We start from the raw sequence: 21872 nt of genomic DNA, 5'->3' as shown, positions 1-21872 counted from the left end.
CTGAACATTTCTGATTGGTCGAGTACTCGTAGCATTTGTGTTGTATTTATTTTCCGCCATTACCCGCCATGTTTGAAAATATGCAGCGGCAAACCAATTTATTTTCATAATAACTTCAAATCAAACTTGTATGTTATGCGGCGCAGTAGCCTACTTTTGGTTATAGCCTGTCAACGTCTTGGAATTATAACGTGTGCTCTTCTGTTCTTTTCTTGCTTTAGTATTCGTTTTATAAAATGCTAAGCATTCGTGCTGGGACAGCATATTACGTAGGCTACCAAAACATTCAAACGGATTAATTCGGTTGCTGAATATTTTCTTCCGGATTTTCTTTGTTAGCCCGTTGTAATTGACTCAAAACGTTTGATACAGTTATGTGAGGTATGCGGTAGTTCTGCATAATTAACATTGGTGATACAGTACAAGCAAACTGGAAATCACCTTCCGCACTTTTTATCCGGGTAAAATAACAGGTTAATTCTAGTAATCTTCCCTTTAGCTTTTTCAGACTGCCGTAATTTTACTCAATTTTACTGCCATTTTTCAATTCCACGAAAAGACCAGGAAGACTATGGACTCATTTATGGTGCATGGTTCGCATTTGGAGGGCACACTTCGTTGCTCGGCTAGCAGTAACTTCGAAGGAAAGCAAACGGTGGCTGTACCACTACTAATTTACATTTTCACGCAAGTCCGAGTTTTCGTTGTATTCTTGTCATTTTGCGATTAGCCTATATGGAATTGACGACGAGAAAGTAATAAAACAGCAAATTGTTTACAACGTGTGCATGTTTTCTGCTGTTAATGAATGTGTTTGAGAGGATATATGAAAATCAATAAATACAAAAGTAACCATATATAGTCATTGTTGGTAACCCGTTGTATATAAGTGGAATAAACCCCTCCGGGCTGTCCCGGTTATTAGAAAATAATGTAGGCTACTTCGGTGGTAGTATGGGGTTACAGAAGAAATCATATGACAGATGGACCAGCGACAAGGTCAGTGGGCTAATTTGCCTAATCTTCGCGGTACTTTAGACCCCGGTGGAAACGCAGACAACCATTGGCTGAAGGAACCTTTTAGTTCCTGGTAAAGTAGTTCCTGGGACTGAAAGTTCCGGGTAATTTTGGTGGAAACGCGGCTTGAAGGAACCTTTTAGTTCCTGGTAAAGTAGTTCCTGGGACTGAAAGTTCCGGGTAATTTTGGTGGAAACGCGGCTATTCATTCCAGGGTTTTTAGCTCAACAGATATTTGCTGTTATAGAGAATTAATTAATTCTTCTTGTATTGCAGTACTGTTTGTTTTTGATGCACTCCTGATACATGCTCCAACTGCAGCTAACCCCTCCCTGGAGCTCTGCTATTTTGAGTCTGTGATTGAGGAGATTGTGGACAAGGGCAAGGAATATCTGATGGGAATACTGTATCTGATAGTCATCTTATGAACAATGCCTCTATATGGATGTGGAGGAGGGGTGTGTGTGTGTGTGTGTGCGTTTCCACCATAAATAACTAATACATAGACATGGTCATGTGGGCAGTGGGAATCTGAGACGTTTTTCAGACAATGTTACTTAATCTTACCCCCCACCCCACCCCACCCCCAATCCGTTTGCTAACTGCTTGCTCCATTAACTTGGAGCAAGGCCAATGTAGTCCTTCCACTTAATGCAGACTGGATATGAGAACATACTTCTTAGCCTTCAGCGTCAGGCCTGGACATTATGCCTCACAGCCTTATGGGTTTTTAATGAATCCTCATGGGCTTAATGACCAGGATCACAACTCATAACTCCAGCAAATAGCTTTATGTGGTTAAATCGTCCTGTGATTATTTTACTGCAGTCAAATGCAGGGAATTGGCGGATTGGCACATGCTAAAAAGGTGAAGCGGGTGACGGGGCATTGTGATCGCTGTGCATCCTCAAGTTTCTGCACCCCCCCCCCCCTCCAGCCCACCCAGCCCCTGGGAAAAAAACCTGACCTGTTCCCCCACTGTCACTCTGAACTAGTATTTAATTTCCCCCCCGTGCACCCTGTGCTGATAAGCGCGGTGACAGGCTTCTGTCATGGCTTTTCTGTGAAGCTCCCTGTGCCTTTAAAGGCCCGCGCACGTCCTGCTTATCTCCACTCGGGCACATTGCCTTCTCCCGCTCCAGGGCTTTCCTCTCGTCTCCGTGAGGGATGGACTGACCACGGCTCTGTCCCCCACAGGCTGCTGTCTCTCTGCAGCTCTCTTTTTTTGAGCACTTGAACCATACAAAAAAAAATGGGTGCAATCCTCTTTCTTCCATCGGTTTCACTCTGTTGATCATTTATTTATGTTCAATTCACTTATCTACAAAAAGGACAAACCACTACTGTGAGTCTGTGTTTCTTTTGAAGAGATTTTGTTTTGTTTTTTCAGTGAAGAGCTTCACTGCGGTGTATATCATTGAATTGCATCAGGGCATCTCTGTACACAATCTAGGTAGGACGCGGTCTTTGTGCCCTTGAGCAAGGTTCATAACCCGCAGTGCTTCAGTATATATCCGGCATTATAAATGGATACCACGTAAAAAATGCAAAAAAACTGATCTGGGTAAGAGTGTCTGCTAAATGCCTGTAATGTAATGTAACTCTACCAGGCCACAGTTTATCCATCTATAGAAGCATCGTTTTGCATCAAAATGGCACAGGCTGTGTCACGTGACAAGGCCCCGCAGCTCTGTCGCCATGAGAGACAGGCTCCCTATCCCTGTCCCCCTCCTGAGAGTACAGCAGTCTCATCGAGTCTCACAGATGTGACATCAGGAGAGATGAGCCACGGGTGAAAAAAACACGGGCACCCATGCAGTTTGGAGAAATCAACGTTGAGGACTATTTTTAGAAGAAACTAAGTTTGCACATTGCTACTCCCATCGATTCGATTGAATTTGAGCTCATGCAAAACATTTCTTTACAGAATGATTTTAATGATGGCAAGTATAGTTTTTTTGAAAAGCCACATACTAGCTTGCATACTGACCTGACACGCTTAATGGTGAGTCATTTGTTGAAATCCGTAGAACCTTCGGATTTTTTGAAAAATTGCTTGGGTTTGTTACCTGCAGCACATTGCTAAGGATATTCCTGCACAGGTGAAACTGTTTTTTTTTTCCAGTGGTGCCAGTAGTCAGTGTGGAGAGACCAAGCGGACTGTGCATACTACAGAGGATAAGTTATTCTAGACCCTGGTAGAGAACAGCAGAAGAGACTGTGTCCTGAGGTGAAAACAAGGTTGTGCCATTTCCCCCTGGAGATGCACGTTTGGGGCATAATAATTATTTGTATATATTAGTACAAGTATAAAGAGAAATCTCCCTGCATAAATCTCCCCACTCCTCACATTACATTACTCCTAAGAAATAACTTCAGCTAGAATCTGTGCCAGCTGTAGTGAGCACATCTGGATACACAGTCAAAGCTGTGTGCACTTCAGTTCAATGTAGTATTTGTTTCTCCTGTTTGAGTTTCTTGAAGCACATTGGAACTTTCAGATATGGTCTTTGTGTGACTCCATTCTCTTCACTTCTACCAGAAGTTCAGTAAGAAATAGTATGCTACATTTGGTCTACCAAGTTTTGTATTCATTGGAAAACGTGTCGGTGGACTGTGTCATGGCCTTTGGAAGCACTCATCCATGCCGAAGCACAAGGTGAAGCTGAATTGCATTCAGAAATGCCCTTCTACTGACAGCAGATTTAAACAGGTTATTGGGGTAAGAAGAAAATGCAGTTGCTTTTAGGTATAAAGACAGCAACGTGGATCAGGTTTAGTCTGTCAAAGTCTATTGTGACAGTTCATGCTATTATTGTATGGTGTGTGTGAATGACTGGCTTGTGAGAATCTACTCTTTGTATTAGGATCCACAGTGCATATTAATATGCTGTGGAAGCTGTGAATTGTGTTTCTTAATCATGGCGCTGAAAGACCTTGGTGTTGCCCCCTCAGAAGCCCAACTAATTGCTGTAATTTAGCATTCAGTAGTCTGACCTCTCTGTGACCTTGTCTCACCATGCCATTGATTGTCATTGTGAGGAGTCTGAAAATGTCACCGTTCTCAGATGCTGACACCCTGACTGTCTCTTAAATGACTCGTCTTCCTTAATCTCTCTTTCTCTCTCTGTAGAATAAGCCGACATCTTTATTCATTAAAATAATCCGCAGCCTCTCCCAGAAAAATCTAGGACACATTTTATATTGTGTATTTCACCCACATCCACGATAAATATGCATTTGAGAAGCCTGCAATATCCAGATACACAGGCTGCTGTCATTGTTCAATCAGCGCTATTTCAATGATGCAGAAATGAAGATTAAGCTGTTCTCTGGGAAATCTGACAAGTTTATGATGCCAAAAATCACCGTTAAAAAATCTTCCTTTTTTGGTTAGCTTTGGTCCACTTCTGCATTTAATCTCACAGTTCATTGTGTGTTGCCACACCACAGGTTTGGCGCGGGTTTGTTTTTCCTGTCAGCCAGACTGAAGTGATGTTATCACCTGATGGTGTTTTACTGCCCTTTTCGATTAAAAGAGAGGGAAAAAACTGGGGGGAGAAATAGGAGCAGTCCTTGACATCCACCCACATTTCATTAAAACTGAGGACACTGCCTCTGACTCACATGATGGAAAATGTGTTATTAGAGTTGTAGAGCTTCCAGTAGTTTTATTAGTGGCCACAGCATACACAAGCTCAACAATATATTATCTCCCCTCCCCACCTCCATATTGAGTGTCTGCTACACAGAGTGCATCTGCTGTACATTCAAAATGTGCACCTGGAATCAGAAGTAGAACTCCCTTTCCGAACTTCAGTTCAGTGGCTGTGATGTCACATCGTGCTTGATTTACCCTGTTAATATCCCTACTTTGGGTCTGAGAGAAATGTTTAACCAGTTTGCTTGAATCCTGGTTCAACTGCAGTTCTGATGGATGAGAGGGAAGAGTGGGTGTACTGCATTTGTATTGAAATTTCTGCCCGCCTCATTTCAGTGGCGGATGTTGCTCATAGCATTGCATGTTGTGCATGATAATGTGACTGGGAATGCATATTTTCTTAAAAGGAGTCAACCTCAGTATAACTAGGTGTCTTGGAGTGCTTCAAGCTAATTGGCCGCTCTGCATCTGTACAATAAATTCACGGTTCAAATGCCATGGTTGCTGAATTCAAAAAAGTAGTAAAAATGTACCTTAATAATGAATCCCTTGGGCATTTACCCTTGTTAAATGAAGTCGAAAGAGCATGAAGGGTTGTTATTGAAGTAAGATTAACTCAACTTATTTTCTGTGCTGTGAAGTCTTCTCCTGCCCTCCTCTATGGTGACCTCTGCTGCTCACTGTAATGCGCCTCCCTGGGCTGGTATGTGCTGCACTGTCCTTCTTTTCATTCTGCTTTTCTAATGTTTCTCTCTATCTTTCTCTGTCTTTCTCTTTCCCTTTCCCTTTCTCTCTCTCTCTCTGTCTCCCTCCTCTGCTCTGTCAAACCCCACGCTCTTCACAGTAGAGATTAAAGTCATCAAGGACCTGCCCTGGCCTCCCCCGGTCGGGCAGCTCAACAGCAACAGACCATTAGTCGAGGGTGTGGAGGCTCCACCCCCACCGGTACAGCCCGCCCTCAGACAGGCTATCTGCGACCAGCATCATCACGGTGGGTGTGTCCCTGATGCCACGCTTTTCGGTCACTAAAGTCCATGGTGATCCACCCATGTAATTCATAAGTCCCTCCCTCATGCCCACCCTAACCTCATTTTCTCTCTCATCCTATACATTCCATTTCTCTATCATTTCCATTCAGTTCTTTCCATCTTGATCTTTTTCTGTAAATGTGTTATTTGTCTTTTTATTTCTGAAGAAAAACATGAAAAAACTGGAGTGGATTGAGCTGTTAAAAGTAGCTAAAGGTCAGCGCAGTAGCACTTCATCACAAAAAACAAGGAAACTAACACAACACTGCTGCTGTACTTGTGTTTTATATTAAAAAGAGAAGCCTAAAAGCAGACATAAATAAGATTATGAAGATTTATTTCACCAGATAAATTGAATTATACATGAAATGTAAGTAGCATTGTCCCATAACCGAAGGGTCTGGAGGTGGTGACTGTGAGCGTGTTGCCAAAGAGGCTTTTACGGGCACATGAAAATTACATTTGTCTGCACACCTGTGTTCTGAATGCATCGCTAATGGTGTTTTCAGCTAAGTTGTGTACAATTACACATCTGCTTTGTATGAAGCAGGAAATGGCTTGCTCTGATGCAGGCGAGCACAACAGGGCTGCTTATCTGTGTTGAAGGCTTAACAGCCTTCAACACAGATAATTGCAAGTGTAGTATACCCATATTCCCAGAGTTTATACATGCTCATTAATCCTATCAATCTCTTCTCTTTCCAAACACTAGACAGACAGAATCTAAATCATTGGTAGAGGAATAACCAATAATAATACGACCATCTGTACTTACTTTATTATCTCATTTCGAGCTTACTGGAGTAAAAAACTTTCATATGCTTCTAACATTATTATCTTCTAATGTGTCTTTAATAAAGGATTAACTGATTGTAATCTAATTTTACATAAAGGAATGGCTTTGATTTTATTTTTATTTTATTACAATGTATTATATTTGTCTTAAATGTAAAATGGCAGGAGAACCTAAGTCCAAATGTAATATAGAAGACTATGCTAAATAGAATCGGTTTACTTGAGTTTATGCGTTTCCACGCGCCACACGGTAGGTCCGATCTTTAAGGTGAGAACTCAGCACTGGTTTTTCTGTGGTCCTCAGCCCCTCCATCGTTCCATGTTTCTCATCCACAGCTGGCTGACACATTGAGCCAAAGCAATTGTATGATCAGAGACCGGAGTCCCTCTGTCCTCAGGTCTGTCTCACACAGTGGTTCACAACCATGCTCCTAGGGATCACTGTATATGCTGATTTTCACAATTACAATCGCAGAATTTTAACGAGCTGTTAATATTTCTTCATTAGGTGCTTTTCAAGTAGCTGAATTATTTAACTGATTGAATTAAAGACTGAGGTGAATCAATTGGAATATCAATAACTGGTTGAAGTGTGGATATCTACCATTATCTACCATTTGCAAGGTATTGAAGAATTCAAAGACAAAGCGAACGATAATGAGCCAAACCAGCATTGTGTTAAGATGTTTAAGGAAATAAAATGTGAAAGAACTTAAACATATGTTCAAATTAGGGGCCTCTTGATTCACCTCAGGCTTTAATTTGATTAATAATAATAATAATAATAATAATAATAATAATAATAATAATAATAATAATTTTTGACATTTGTTACCTCTTTATGTTATATTACTTGCAATATAGCACAATAAGCACAATGCGAACATGGGATTTTATTCTTCACGGCATGCACAGCTGTTTTTGACATAATGTGGCTTAAGAGGGTAAATAATCGATCAAAGTGTGAAAAGCACCTAATTAAGAAAAAGGAACAGCTTATTAAAATGTTTGGATTGCAACTGCGGTTGGAATGGAAACCAGCAGTCCCCATGAGGTTGAGATCCGCTGGTATAGCAGGAACACAACCTGAAGGGTAAGGTGTGAGATCTAAGCTGGGGAATGTGGGTCCTCTGCCTGGGAAATCCAGTGAAGATGGCTGGTGTAATGTCCAGCTTGTGCTTTTCCCTCTCACTGCATCCTCTCCCTCTTCAGCTTGTGCAGTATATACACTCAGGAACCAAATTGTCATCGCTGTGTGTTTGTCCAGCAGCCAGCAGGCTCTCAGCTCACTGCTGAAAATGCTGAGAATGTGATCTGTGAATCCTTCATTCCCCTACTAGTTGGTCAGATTTGGGGGAGTTGTTGGGGATTTTATTTAGGGTGAATCTCAACAGGAAATCTGATCTGCAATTGGTGTGTCATTATACTTTCCCAAGGCCATACTTATCTCGTTCCTACCAGAACTTTATTCCAACAAAAGCTGATGAGCACTGCACTTTGCTGTATCTGTGCAGATTGATAGGTCACTATAAACTATCTGTACAGCCTCCACAAACTCCCCTGAACCATATAGACATACACTGTAATCTCCGTACCTTTAATGCATTTTTTTATTTTAGAACTCGTAAAAGTGCCCCAGGCGGGATTGAGCATAGTGTGTGGGTCACTTTAAAACCTGTGCGTTTTCATTACTGTCTCTCAGTGGTGAAAATCTGTGTGTAGTTTCAGAGTGGAACTGTGCTTCTCTCATCCAGCATCATTAGCATATTTGAAAATGTTGTTCGGGGAAAAAGATTTCATCTGCATATAAATTGAATGACAGTCCTTTGTCTGGGCTGGATGAAGAGCTTGTGCCTTTGTTTTCTGATGTGAATTAATTATCTTCCAGTAGGGCAGTCTCTTCCTTCTGCTGATGTTATGAAAGGAATCCAGATCTGATCTCCATAAAAGTTGGTTTCTTCTGTGTCCTAGTAGCATTTTTACTTGAATATTCCTGATTTGTTTTCCTCAGTCTCATTACTGAGGAAAATGTATTGATGTTTAAATCTTTTTTGTTGTCGTTGTTTTTATTGTTATTTATTTACAGCACAGGCATCAATCAAGGCACCAAGTGTAATAATTTTTAACAAAACAGGGTCAGGCCTGCACACTTCATTCTCTATGCCCCTAGCTGCACTCATTAATCATTTCAAACTTCAAACTGGAGAAGGGGGTGGGGGGGGGGGATTGTAAGTTGCTAAGCTGCTCGGTGGAGCAGTGTGCAGATATGTTTGACCTGCCATTTGTAAATGATGTAAATGAGAATTAATTAACTGGCTTAATTAGTGAGTCAGTTTTTAATGCTTGAGTCACCTCTCTGTGTTACTGTGGGACTGAAGTGGCTTCTCTGCAATAGGCAGCTCCCCATCCCATCATGTCTCCTGTGGCAGATGAGGTTAGGCGGCATCATGACTGACATGCAGTAAGCACAGCCCACTCTGCACCTTTGGCCCCCTCCAGGCCCCCATCCGCGTGGATCACTTTCTGCTTATTACTTACAGAACCTGACTTAGGGGGAGGCGGGCAGATCTGAGGATAGAAGAGAGGCAGGTTTTTTTGGCCATCACTGTCTGGTTGAGAAGTGTTTGTGATGCAGGGATTCCAGTCACTCTCTGCTAGTACAGACATTCTTAACGTGTGGTTAAGGCATGACACTGTGTAATGAAGAGAGGTTAGCACTGTTGGGGCAGAAATGCTTCCGATGCACCCCCCACATAGTCAGTGTGGTTCTCCACTGCAGTGTTGGGAGAGGGGGTGTTCCGACCAGCTCTAAAGGCAGGTGACAGAAGAACAAATATCAAATTCTATTCAGCTATGAGTGGTAGCTCCATCCTGAGTAACTGATGGGAGAAATTTACCTGTATTTTCTAATGAATTCGCTTATCGGTAATTTGGTCAAGTAGCTTACTCTGGGTGAGTGGGCAGGGTTGAAGACGGAGGAGGAGAGTGATTGCAAACAGGACCACAGCAAAGCTAAAAAAAAAATCCTGCATAGTATGCCTTTAATGTGCCGGCATTGGTTATCTCAGGGAAATGTGAGTTTTTAAAAAAACGGCTGTGATTCTGTGTGACACATACCTGTAACTACCAGAGTAACCAGCAGAAAGGGGGAATAGAAAGCAAGACCGAAGACCACAGTGGAGTTCACAGCTTGGCCCTCTCTTTATTTTGTGATCTGTCACAAATGACAGGTGTGTGTGAATTCGCCTCCCCTCACTCAAGATGTTTCCATGGAAACTGACCCCTTAACTTACACACTCTTACTGTATGAACAGGAGCATGAACATGACTAGCAGAGGAAAAAGTGGCTTTCCTTGATCTGAACTCCCTTCAATAGCCACTCACTGTTTTTTGTGCTGGACTATCACAGTTTTTAATATTGTAAAATGTGCAATTATTTTCAATTGCCCATGACGCCTGGCATAGACCACAGTACCTTTTAACAGTTATGGTACTTTTTGGATCAGATCTGCACTTAAACAAGCTTTTTGTCATTGAGTTCTGAATTGGTTTGACAGTTCTCAGGAGGTGGTGGGGGAGCCCCTAGTGTTCAGTGTGGAAATAAGCTATATCTAAATTTGAGCCATGAACGCTGCTGCATGGAACATTTTTACTTTCTTTAGCAACTTTGACTGCACTGTTTTGTATGTTTATTGGTGATGCAGTGAAGCTCATGCTTTGTATCGGCCATCACGCTGACATCAGTCGATATACCTGCTGTTTTTTTTGACTGGGCGGAATCCTCTGAGAACTGTGTGAGGAAACCTGACGTCTCGCTGGCCATCAATAATCAGTAGAGCCATCCTCTGGCTCCAGATCTGGTCTAGACAGCAGAATTCTCCCCCAACATTGACACATTGTGATTCATGGGTCTCCTCATCTGCGATTGTTTTGTTGAGTCAGTGTAATTATAGCCGTCCAGCAAGATTCTCCATTAAAGTGTGGCAGAAAGCTTGGAGGAATGTGGTCTACCACTGTTTTACATTCTCTCCTTCCATCAGAGTGATATTTTGAAATGTTGGCCTTAAATCTTAAGCCTGGCAGGCTTGGGAAGAAACTGAGAGTGTTTGTGCTGTAGCAGAGTGACTCCCTGTTATGGCTGAATGGCAGTTTCACCCTGCGCACTAACTAAACGAAGCTGGCCAGCCATTTTGGAGGTCCCTTTCAGAGGTGGGGTCCACTTCCCACCCCCTGCCCTGACATGGCCTCGGGCGAGGAAGTTTCTGCCTTTGTGACTGCTGGGTCTGATCACACTTCCTGTGCCACTGCCTGACCTCACGTCAGTGGAGGAAAGAGGGGGGGAGGTGACTGCAACGCTCCATGGGGCCACACGCATGCCAAACCCTCCCCCACTGCTGCGGTCCCAGATGCTCATTCTGAAACGAGTACCTTCAGCACCCAAAACACCACGGCCCCAGGAAGAGACAGGAGGTCCTATTGCTTTAATGGCGTCTGTGGCTTTGTCTCCAGGGCCAGCTCCATGGTTATCTCATACTTATTTTTTTCTCACTGGAATTTGAGTACAGGCCACTGTGTAACAGCATACATTGCTTTATGGATTTATTGTATTTTTGCCCGTTGGTTGCCATTTCAAAGAGATCCAGTTTTTAAAAATGTTTCAGGAGCATACAAAGACTCTGTTCCTCTTCTAGCAAACCTTTTTTCCAAGTTTTCCAAGTACAAACGGAATGAAAATATATTGAGCGTGAGAAGGTATTGCACAGCGCTTTCCATAAAAGCCCAATGGTGTATAATATGTGAAACCTTCTCTTGTTCTACCTGTTAAAATTTTAATGCTCCTCACATACTAAACAAGGAAATGGCTACTGTAAAATCCACTTTATCCCTATTAATAAAGCTGTGGTAGACGGTGCTGTAAAGGTTTTGAGCGATGGTCCCCACTCACACGACAGCCACCATACTGCTTTAACTGCGGTGAGCTGAGAGGGAGTTCTCTGGCAGGACGTCTCCATGAACCCCTCCTGTTCCTCTGTCCTCCCCTATAGTTCAGTTTGACAACGTGGAGAAGCCCCAAATCTCGCCCACCAAGGAGAGCAAGGCACGTTTGTCCCAGAGGCACTCCAGCGGCTGCCTGGTGAACACCAAACTGGGCTCACTGGACCACTGTGCCCCTGCCCTAGGAGAGCGAATCGACCCCTCCATGCCCCTTGAGAGCCAGTTGTGAGTAAAGTCTGTCTCTTGTCACTCCGTCATGTTTTCTATTAGGTCTGATTGCTGAGGAAAGGGGTTCAGTACACTGCCGTCCCACACTGACAGGCTTCATTTAATATACACAAGCCAGACGTGAAGCGGGATAACATTTGACCTTGTGTGTGAATATAAAAATATTATGATTGCTCTTTTTTTTTTAGGGTTAAACGCTTTCCTCTCCCTGTTCTTCCCAGCTGGTACCATGGAGCAATCAGCCGGATCGACGCGGAGTCCCTGCTGAGACTGTGCAAAGAGGCCAGCTACCTGGTCAGGAACAGCGAGACCAGCAAGAACGACTTCTCCCTGTCGCTCAAGTAAGGCCGACTCAGCGTGACTCTCATTCCCACTGTGTGTGAGAAACGGCCCCTCTGCAAGCTGCCTCGCACGTCACATCGCGCTTTATCTCAGACAGACCGAGCACCACCTCTTTCACTCCCGTTTGCACAGCAAGCGTACAACACCCTCTCTGACGTGTTTCCTCTGGTATTTTCTTATGTAAGCAAACGGCATACAAGCATACTCTCAATGCCACTAACACAACTTGCGCAACACCGTCCTGTACACTACCTGCATGTACAATGTTAATGGAGAGTGGGGTCTACCATCTTACATCTTTTATTGTGTGCAGCTGACTCAGGCTCTCCAGTATCCAATCCTGTCTCTCGCTGCCCTGACCTCGGTGACCCCACTGTGCACCCCATCCATAACGCGGCTTTCTAATGCAATCGGAGCTGAGAACGTCATTCCTCCACACTCGCCCACACACAGTCATTTGATTTGTTTGGGCTTGCTGTGACATTGTGGGCAGGTCACCTGGCCATGACCCCACCGCGCTCTTACCTGACTGCAGTCATTTCCATTGCCTCAGAATAACTGGAGGGTGGAGGTTGATGCCTGTCACTCTCATGTCATTTGGGCACGACGCTGACAAAAAAAACAAACCCCGAAGATTCACCGTTTATCAAAATGATTTAAAAATAATTAGGAAGAATTTCAGGAGACTCATGTCAGTGTGGGGGTTTTGTCCACCATACTAAATGTCAAATAATCATTTAATGAAGTTCTATTCTTCAACTTAATATAATTTATATATGTTATCATCTGACAAAGTAATTGTAGAATAAAACCTTTAGTTAGAAGATTTCACAGACATTTTACGAGGTCGGGGCTTTGTTCTGGAGTCCCTGTCAGCTCAAGGTGTGCTGATGACCGCGGGCTGGGGAGAATGACGCTCTCCAGTGACTGACTGCCAGCTCCATTAACTTCAGCTGTCCGCTGCCCCCTCCGCCTGGCCTTGAGGTTGAGGCAATTACTGTTCAATGCTTGATTGGGCCGACAGGGGACCGCCGGTGCTGCAGTCGGGGGGGTGGGGGGTGGGGGGGCTGGGTCTGGGGCTGGGGCTGGGCTGGGCGGGCGGGCAGTGGGGGCAGTGGCAGCCTCCTTGCCGGTGGCACTTCAGTGATAAATGATGCTCCATAACCCTGTTAATGAAGCTATAGTAGTTCTGCAAGGCTTAGGTACTATAGAGGCTTTAAGTGCTGTTCCTCACTCACACTACTGTCTGCTTACTTCTTTAACATGGGTGACCTGAGGAGGGGTTATCTGGCTGGACGCTTCCACAAAACCTTGTAACGTCTGCCGTCCCCTATAGTGCAGTATGGTGGTGCGGCCAAGCCCAGAATGTTGCCCACCATGGAGGGCAAGGGCAGGCTTGAGGAGGCGGGACGGGCCTTTGGGCTGCTGTGAGGACTGGATGTCCTGCACTGGAAACAGTGACATGCTGTAACGTGTTGTGACCACTCATCTTTCTCCTTTTATTTTTCGCTTTATTTGGCTGCGTGGTCTTTGTTTGGTATCTGCACTCATTACAGAATTCATTGTCATTTGGTCTCCTCAGAGCTACATGGCTTATATTGTTGTGAGTGTAAGGCCATATATTCATGTTGGAGCTACCTCACCTCCTGCCTGTATCAGAACCACTTCAAGCATTCCAATGAGAAATCAGAAAAAGAACAGGAGGTAACTGTCAAAGAGTTGTGTGCATGTAGCTTCAAATCCTATGCAAGCAGTATATCTGTCTGAAAGGTGTAACAGAGCTTTCTCACTGATATGTCCCTTATGATGTCTAGTTTTCAATTTTATGTCTGAGGGAAGGTATTCCACGTTTGCACATGACTCTTGTCAGTTCCTGTCCTCCAGACAGCTGTGGAAATGCTACTCTGGGAATATGGGTTAGCAGGGTGTTTCAAAGACATGTCACTTAGCCCATCTCAGGGATGTTTTGCATGCGTCTGGAATCTGAGCATACGTTATGTTGTGCTGGTAGCTGGTGCTACACTGTTGGGTTTGGGGTTGGAAAGGAAAGCCACCAGGCCGAGATAACAAAGACAAACACGGGTTCTATGTGCATGAACCATGGGCACATGGGATGTATGTATGCATGCTGTTTTACTTCTGATCTTAATTGCTTATATCAGCCCATTGCTTGACCTCTGTAGCATGTTTAAAATTGTAATCACATCTAAATGTGTTTTGGGAAAGAGGTGTTTCGATATGATGGATTAATTAATCAAGTAAAAGATGCTTAGTAAAAGATGCTTGGGATAGAAACCCAAACTCACGCAGCTGGATTAGTTTTCCTCCTCACTATAAGGGCACCGACAGCACACTACCCACTTTACTCAGGCTTTTTGAGACACTGAGCTCACAGTGCCTCTGTACACGGAGGGTAATGGTCCAGTTCAGTGTGCTAATGTTAAACATTTTCTCCCCCCTTGGAAGTCTTTACACTGGGGACCCTGCACGTAGACGCTTCACGTCTCACGCCCGCTGAAAAATTCATGATGCCATTAAGCTGCGCTTTGGCGCTTTCCGTGGCTGACGAGGGTGCCGTTCGCAGTGTGCCCTGGGTCCGGTCCTCACCTTCCTGGAGCAGGAGAGTCTTTTCATGTCCTGTCCGAGGCGAGTGCCCTTTTTAGAGTTTTGACATGCCCCAGGCTTTCACGGCCCTGTTTAAACCGCCCGCGCCTTTGTAGTCTCGGGAGGGGCCCCGCAGGAGGCCGGGTGACAGGGCGAGCTAGGAAGAGCGATCGCGGATGAAAGACAACACACACCGGGTCAGGCTTTGAGGCCGGCTGATGTTTGACCACATGGGGAAGTTGAAAGGTTCAGAGTGAGTTTTTTTTTTTTTTGAGAATTTTTTTAAAAAGAGCAACCAGGGCTCTTAAATCGATAATTCGAGCCAATGTGTCAGAAGAGTAGATAGAATTTCCTTTTCCAGTACAAAAAGGCTTCTCTCTGGAAGCCTGCCTCGAGAAGCATTACAATTTTTTTTTATTTTATTTTATTTATTAATTTATTTTTTTGTCAGCCTCATTTACAGTATGAACCAGTACCCTGATAACAAAAATATAACTGATATTTCTTGCATTCCTGAGTTTATCTATATGCAGCATTACATTTTAAAACCCACTTGCTTTTTTTGAAAACTCATACAAACATTTGATATTTTGGAGAATGAGTTTATGGTCTATGATTAATATAATATGGATCTCAAGAAAAGACGTCATTTTGAATAGACTGCACTTCACGGATATGCAGAGCTGAATTATTTGTCAGGATATTTATACAAGGTCCCATCCCATCAAACAATACTTCCCTCAAAACGGGAAGTTAGTTCATTGTTTCATGTATTTTGTTAGGTTGTCTTTAATCTTTGTCATTGATTGGCTCAATAATTCTTATTGTGATTATTTATGGAGGAAACTCCATATTTTTGTAGTTCAGTTGTTAACCGGCCACCCTCGACTGCACATCCTTGTTAGTATGCAATCTGGGTAAGGGGTATCATGTCCGTATGGTGGATAACTAAGCCCAAAGGGGGAAAATGCTGAAATAAATCGTAAGGATAGCTCTTGACAGAAGGGTCTCCAATATAGCCACTGTTTCCTTGCCAGCTGTTCTGTTTCTATTGCGTCATAGCTTCTCAATTCACCCGAAACATGAGAAGCGTGAGGTTGAAAGATAAGTAATTTGGGAATTTAAAATGCATATATTGATGCCTGTGCCTTCTAAATGTAACCCTAGTAATCACTGAATATATATTGACCTCAAAATTGTAGCTAATTTTAAAAATTAAAAAAAGAAAAACTTATTCAAAATAATTCCCCCAGAAAACTGATTACATTATATATTTTATAATGGTTTGATTCCATCTGGAGGGTATTATTATTATTATTATTATTATTATTATTATTATTATAAGGGGACCAAGCACCAATATTATTATTATCATTTTAAAATAGAATTTTCTGGCCTCTTTATCCCTCTGTACCCTGAAGCCTGTTTCCTGATTCTTGGAGCAGGATCGAAAATGGTATGCTAGCTGCTAAGCTTAGATGGCAGGAGATTTCAATCAACAGTATGTTTGCGGATTTGATGCTGACCATACTTTCTGTTAGGACTTCTGTATCTTCCTGCTCCATGGTCAGTGTGCATGTTCCCAGGTCTCCTGTAGCCTCTGCTTGGGATTCTAGTTATTTTAATATCTAACTGGTCAGACCTCCAAGAGCACTGACCTCCATCCACTCCAGACAGTCACACCTCCAGCCACTTTAATCTACAACTACTCTGTGCTACAACTACTCTATGCTACAACTACTCTATTCTACAGCTACTCTATGCTACAGCTGCTCTATGCTACAGCTGCTCTGGGCTCCATTTGCTCTGAACCGCAGTACAGGCGGTGCTCACGTGAAGAACAGTGGAGAAAAGTTGTGGGGCAGCTTGAGGTCTCCTGGTCTCACGGATGTGATTTGGTGGCTGAGATGACCTGTACGGCAACTCTATGCGGTGGGGTTCGTCATTAGTCTTCTAACCATCCAAATGTGTTTCCCTGTTCTTTGTGGGTAACGGACTGTGAGTTTAAATGCAGGGCCGGGTTAGCGCTAATATAACATAGCGATGCTATTAAACAGCTGTGTGCTTGAGTGGAGTGGCCAAAATTGAGAGCACTGTCAATTTAAAGGAGAATAAATGAAAGCGACAATCATCTAGAGTAGACCATGCATGCTTTCACTGAAAGCAAAAAGCTTTTTGCTCATTTCGTTTTCTGCAGTGGACTTGCTTCTTGAGACACTCAGCTCCTTTTTGTGTATACACACATGGATAGCACAGGCATGGCATGAGAAGCAGTAAGAGTGTGATTAGTTCCCTTGGTTGGAGCTTAGCAGGCTTATCTTGCCTTTTTGATGTGCGGATAGAAGCCAAAATCTGCAGCGGACCGACCCCCACTGCAGATGGCTCCACGTTTTTGAAATTCTTAAAGAGCAAATGGTCTTCTTCACCAGCAAGCAGACATTTTAATCTGTCAGTGCTGGCTGTGCCAATACAGCATTTCTCTTGATAGACGTTATTACATGTATCCCCTTGAGGGTCTTTTACGGGGCATTGAAACGGACTCTATTTCACAATACTGGGCTGGTACGGCGGTGTCTTAAATATTTGCTGTTCTCAGAGATATTTGCTGGGCCGTTCTCCCAATGGTCGCAATTTGAACTGGAGTATGTGGTAGAATTTGCATATTTCTCATTTCGACAAGGCTATAGAGTCCAATCACACAGCCTGCCTCTCTCTCTCTCTCTCTCTCTCTCCCTCCCTCCCTCTCTCGCACTCTCGCTTGTTCTCCCACTCTCTCGCTCTCTCACTCTCTCACACGCACACTCTCTCTCTCTATCTTTGTGATTTCAGGAGCAGCCAAGGCTTCATGCACATGAAACTGTCCCGGACCAAAGACAACAAGTACGTCCTGGGCCAGAACGGCTGCCCCTTCGACAGCGTGCCCGAGATCATCCACTTCTACTCCAGCCGCAAGCTGCCAATCAAAGGGGCCGAGCACATGTCCCTGCTGTACCCCGTGGCTATCAGGACACTGTAGTGCAGCTGCGCGGCACGCCCGCAGAGCCCGCAGGACACGGAAAAGAGGGGTCACCCCAGGGGCATGAACGACTTCCCCTCTGGGCTCCACTCCACTTCCCCTCACCAGAGTCCTGGCCCTAACTGGTCAGAGGGAGTGGTGAGGAGCATATAGGTCAAAGGTCAGAGGGAAATGGGCGGGGGATGGTTACACTGCTGCGGCGGCTTCTCTCGTTAACCCTCCACCCTGGTCTCAGAGCGGAGTCTTTTTCTCCATCTCTCACCGCATTCCTAAGACCTCTCCACCGGAATGTATGTGAGGAGCCAAAGAGCTCAGCCAGTGCCAGCTCCCCACACCTCCTCTTCTTCAAGTTGGCCCTCTCATTATTTTGAAGCAAGGAAGTAGAACATTTTTTTAAAACGAGTTATATTGTGAAAGTTACTACTGTTTTTTTTCCCTTTACATTTTGTTCAATCAAATGTGATGCTTGTATTTTGTAGTACTTGTGTGTTTCTCTGCCACCATTTGTTGCTTACAGTGCAGTCTTTACACACTGACCATCTTTTCGGGGGAAGGAACCTTCCAGAAATCATGTAGCCTGTATCTGACTAAAGGGGTGGGGCAGGAGTGGCCAATGAGAATCCATGAGCATGTTTCAAGCCTATCCCCTTTTACATGTTTTGTTTCCCCCGTTCATCTTTCGTTAATGTAATTGCTCTTATTTCGGTTTGGTTGTGCACATGTGACAATAAATTATTAAAAAATAAGATAATAAAATAATAAACAATATGATGAAATGACCTGTGTGTCACTACTGTATATTTGTAACAGTTCCATTGATCAGAAGCAGTTGATATAAGAAGGAGCTGCAAGGGGAAGCATGGCCTCCGTCAGCAAGACACCGAGAGTCCTGTCTCACAGTAAAAGCATGTGCTTGTGTAAACATTCACTGTCATTTCTGGGCGACTTCCTTCAAACCCTGATTGTCAAAAAAAATTATCTTCTGTAGTGTATAAAAAAAACACATGCAGGGAAAAAAAATTATACTTCCGTATACTTTAGCTGTAATCACAAAAACTTTAATTTTGCTTCAAGTATGCCAAACATCAGTGATAAAGTATAGTTTTCATATGGGAACTCAGTAGTTTGTGCAGTGTCAAAGATCTTAATTTATGCCGGTCACTCGATTGGCCCGATGTACGTCCGAGCCTGCGTCCACACCGGGGGTTTTCATTCACCGCGTGTACAAAGCTGACGGTCTGGAGGGCAGCGCTGATGGAGCGCCATGCGTGTGTCTCCTCCATTGATCAGAGAAAGAAAGGGACCTCTGTAATGAGTGAAATTACCTTCAAAATCCTCACGCTGGGATGGCACTGAATGGGAAGAATGAAATATACAGTACCTGTGTTGTCTACCTCAGAAAATCAATTTCATTCGCCCATCTACAGATCAATAGGTACAATGGGATTGCAAATATTGATTTTTTTAAAAACCCCCTGCCCTCCCTTCCATCTCCTGTTTCCAGAAAATTGCATCTTTCATTTAAAAATACTTCTGCATTAAGATAAGTTAATCTGAAGAGGCTTCGTTTTCTTTCGCCTAAATTTCATGGACCCTTGTTAGTATGTCAAGTCTGTTGTATTGTGAATGTCAGTAATACATGTTTGGTCAATGCCTTAAAATGCATGGGTAAAATAAGTACTATATCTCATCTGATTCCCACTGGTATGCCTTCAAAGATTTTTCTGCAGTTGTCATTTATTATAGGGGAATTACTACTGATGTTTTTAATAAAGGTTACTGTGAGATATTGCAGTCAAGCTTGCAGGCAGTATGTTTGTGTGGCATAGCTTTAAAACTGCAGTATGACACTGTAGTTCTTTGCATTTGTGTTTGATATTTTATAAGCTTCTGTGGCCTGTTAATACACCTCGAGGTGTCCAATAACAATAGAATTGTTGAACTTCAAGTAATTATGTAAAGCCTCTGGATTAGAGCAAGTCTTATTCCCCGATGGGGCTATGTCAACAGATAAGATTGCCTCAATACAATTGTGGGTATTTGCATTTCTGAAATTTTTTTGGAGATATCTTATCTATGGAATTTTAAAGAGCTATAAGAATTTTGGATATTCAATACATTCCACCAGGCACTAAGTGGTGTTCTTCATTCTTTAAGGACAGCATACAGAATAAAGTAATTCCTCATGGTCATCCTTTTTCTCCCTCTTTTTTACTCTATCATTTCCATTGTGGTTTTTTGAGCCTACGCTGAAAGTGACAGATTCTTTCATTTGCCGTGTGCACAGGAGCGCTGTTATTCCTGATGTAACCACCGGAGGGCACTAATGCTAGCTTTGCGGACAGAAAAAATCGCTTTTGTGGTCCAAGAGATTTTCAGGCTTAAAAACAAGACTAGTTTGTAACCAAAATACCTAAAGAGATACTGTAGACTGAGATAATCTATAATTATACCTTGTCACTGACCTCTGCTTATATAGACTTGCATAATCTTCAATTATCCTTTGTTGCTTCTCATCCTAACCTTTAACTTTCATAAAATGTATGTGTATTACTACAAAGTATCAAGTACTTGCATGAACAATCATGTCCTGAATATCTAGACCTTTACCCTGCTGTCCAGACAATTGCAAACATTTAGGGTGGAAATATTTTACAAAACCCTGTCGGGAAAACTTGCCTATTTTGGAATGTAACGCTCATCACAATAAGAATCCTTTGGAAGACATATTGTTTGTGTTATTGTGTGGGTTGTGCATGGTGAGTGTGAAGTTTTTGTTATTTTATTAACCCCAGTTGATCTTAACAGATAACAACATTGACTGAAACCTTCCTCCTCTGGTTATGCTGCTACCTATTACAGTATGCATGTGCTGTGCTGTAGGGCTGTCTGATATGGTCAGGATGTGATACCAGATCACTGGCATCGCTACTACTCTGAATCTTGCTTTAGCGGTACGATCATCCGAAAAGCTCTGTTCCTCTTCACTGAAAAAGGCAGCCCTTCTCTTCCAGCTGCTCACCCTCCAGTGAAAGGATTCACCCACCATCTCTAATTTTGTTTTAGCTGTCACACTTTTCAAACCATTTGTAAGCAGCACATTTGTCACCATGCTCAAAGTGCACCGCTATGGTTTCATGGTGAGTCTGTTGTCCGTTGGCAGCAGAATGCGATGAAGAGAAGCAAGGGAGCAGCATACAGGCTAAACTCAATGTGACTTTGAGCATGGTTCTAATTTAGCAGTCTGCCGCATAATAACTAGGGTATCTGATCCTAAATGTATTGTGTCAAATGGTATACCTCAAGATGGCAGAAGTAGCAGAACATTGCAGCCCTATCTGTTTTGTGTGATACCTTCCATCTATCACTTTTCACTTAAAAACTCAGTCTAAAATCACTGCAGAAAAATACCTGACACCCACTGAACAGTGCATTGTAGGGTCAGAAAATGCAATATAGGGGCGACATAGCTCAGGAGGTAAGACCGATTGTCTGGCAGTCGGAGGGTTGCCGGTTCAAACCCCGCCCTGGGCGTGTCGAAGTGTCCTTGAGCAAGACACCTAACCCCTAACCCCTAACTGCTCTGGCGAATGAGAGGCATCAATTGTAAAGCGCTTTGGATAAAAGCGCTATATAAATGCAGTCCATTTACCAATATATAAATGTATATATGTATATAAATGTATTTATGGACCATTGTGCTCTGCATTATTATAGTTCTCTTCACATTTTTTTCTCTGTTCCTACCAACAACCTTTTTTTGTGTGCGAACTGCTGTGGCGTAGAGCCTGTGATGGGCGGGGCCAAAGTCTGGTGTGTGATGTAGCGACTGTCCTAGGGTAACCTCGGCGGTCAGGACCGCGGTGGCCCGGTGCCAACGGTTCGAGAGGCAAGACCTGCTTTCCCCCGCCAGACACTTGAGTCCTCAGGCTTCTCTGACTGGAGCCTGCAATCATCCCATTTACCACTCTCAGACCGTCGTCCTGTATCTGACCTCTGGGTGCTCGTGTCTTTCTTGAGGGCAAAAGCACGTACTGCTGTACATGAGTGGTTTGAGTGAGTGCACTCGCCTTCTCCCACGTGGCCAAATGTATATACCGAATGTATTGTTTGGGGGGATGGAGATCTCGATATGCAGTGGAAACTGGAAATAAAATGCAATTTAAGAGTGCAGATCCTCTGTTCT

General features: G+C 43.4%; 1 protein-coding gene across 4 annotated transcripts in view; it reads left to right on the top strand.

Annotated features, from left to right (window-relative positions):
* The window catches only part of LOC118215667 (SH2 domain-containing adapter protein D-like), a 70135-nt gene extending 50655 nt beyond the window's left edge, over positions 1-19480 (top strand). For 2 of the 4 annotated variants that reach the window (XM_035396606.1, XM_035396605.1), the window contains 4 exons: positions 5523-5669; positions 11547-11721; positions 11946-12065; positions 17500-19480. In XM_035396606.1, coding sequence (XP_035252497.1) covers positions 5523-5669; positions 11547-11721; positions 11946-12065; positions 17500-17686 — 629 coding nt within the window. In that variant the 3' untranslated portion in view covers positions 17687-19480. The remainder of the gene's footprint in view (positions 1-5522; positions 5670-11546; positions 11722-11945; positions 12066-17499) is intronic. The other 2 variants (XM_035396607.1, XM_035396608.1) reach the window with 2 other exon arrangements.
* Positions 19481-21872: the final 2392 nt, after the last annotated feature.

Source organism: Anguilla anguilla, chromosome 16 (assembly GCF_013347855.1).
Source record: "Anguilla anguilla isolate fAngAng1 chromosome 16, fAngAng1.pri, whole genome shotgun sequence".
Classification (NCBI taxonomy): domain Eukaryota; kingdom Metazoa; phylum Chordata; class Actinopteri; order Anguilliformes; family Anguillidae; genus Anguilla; species Anguilla anguilla.
The sequence above is the reverse complement of the archived record's forward strand: the minus strand, read 5'-3'. Positions and strand labels throughout refer to the sequence as shown.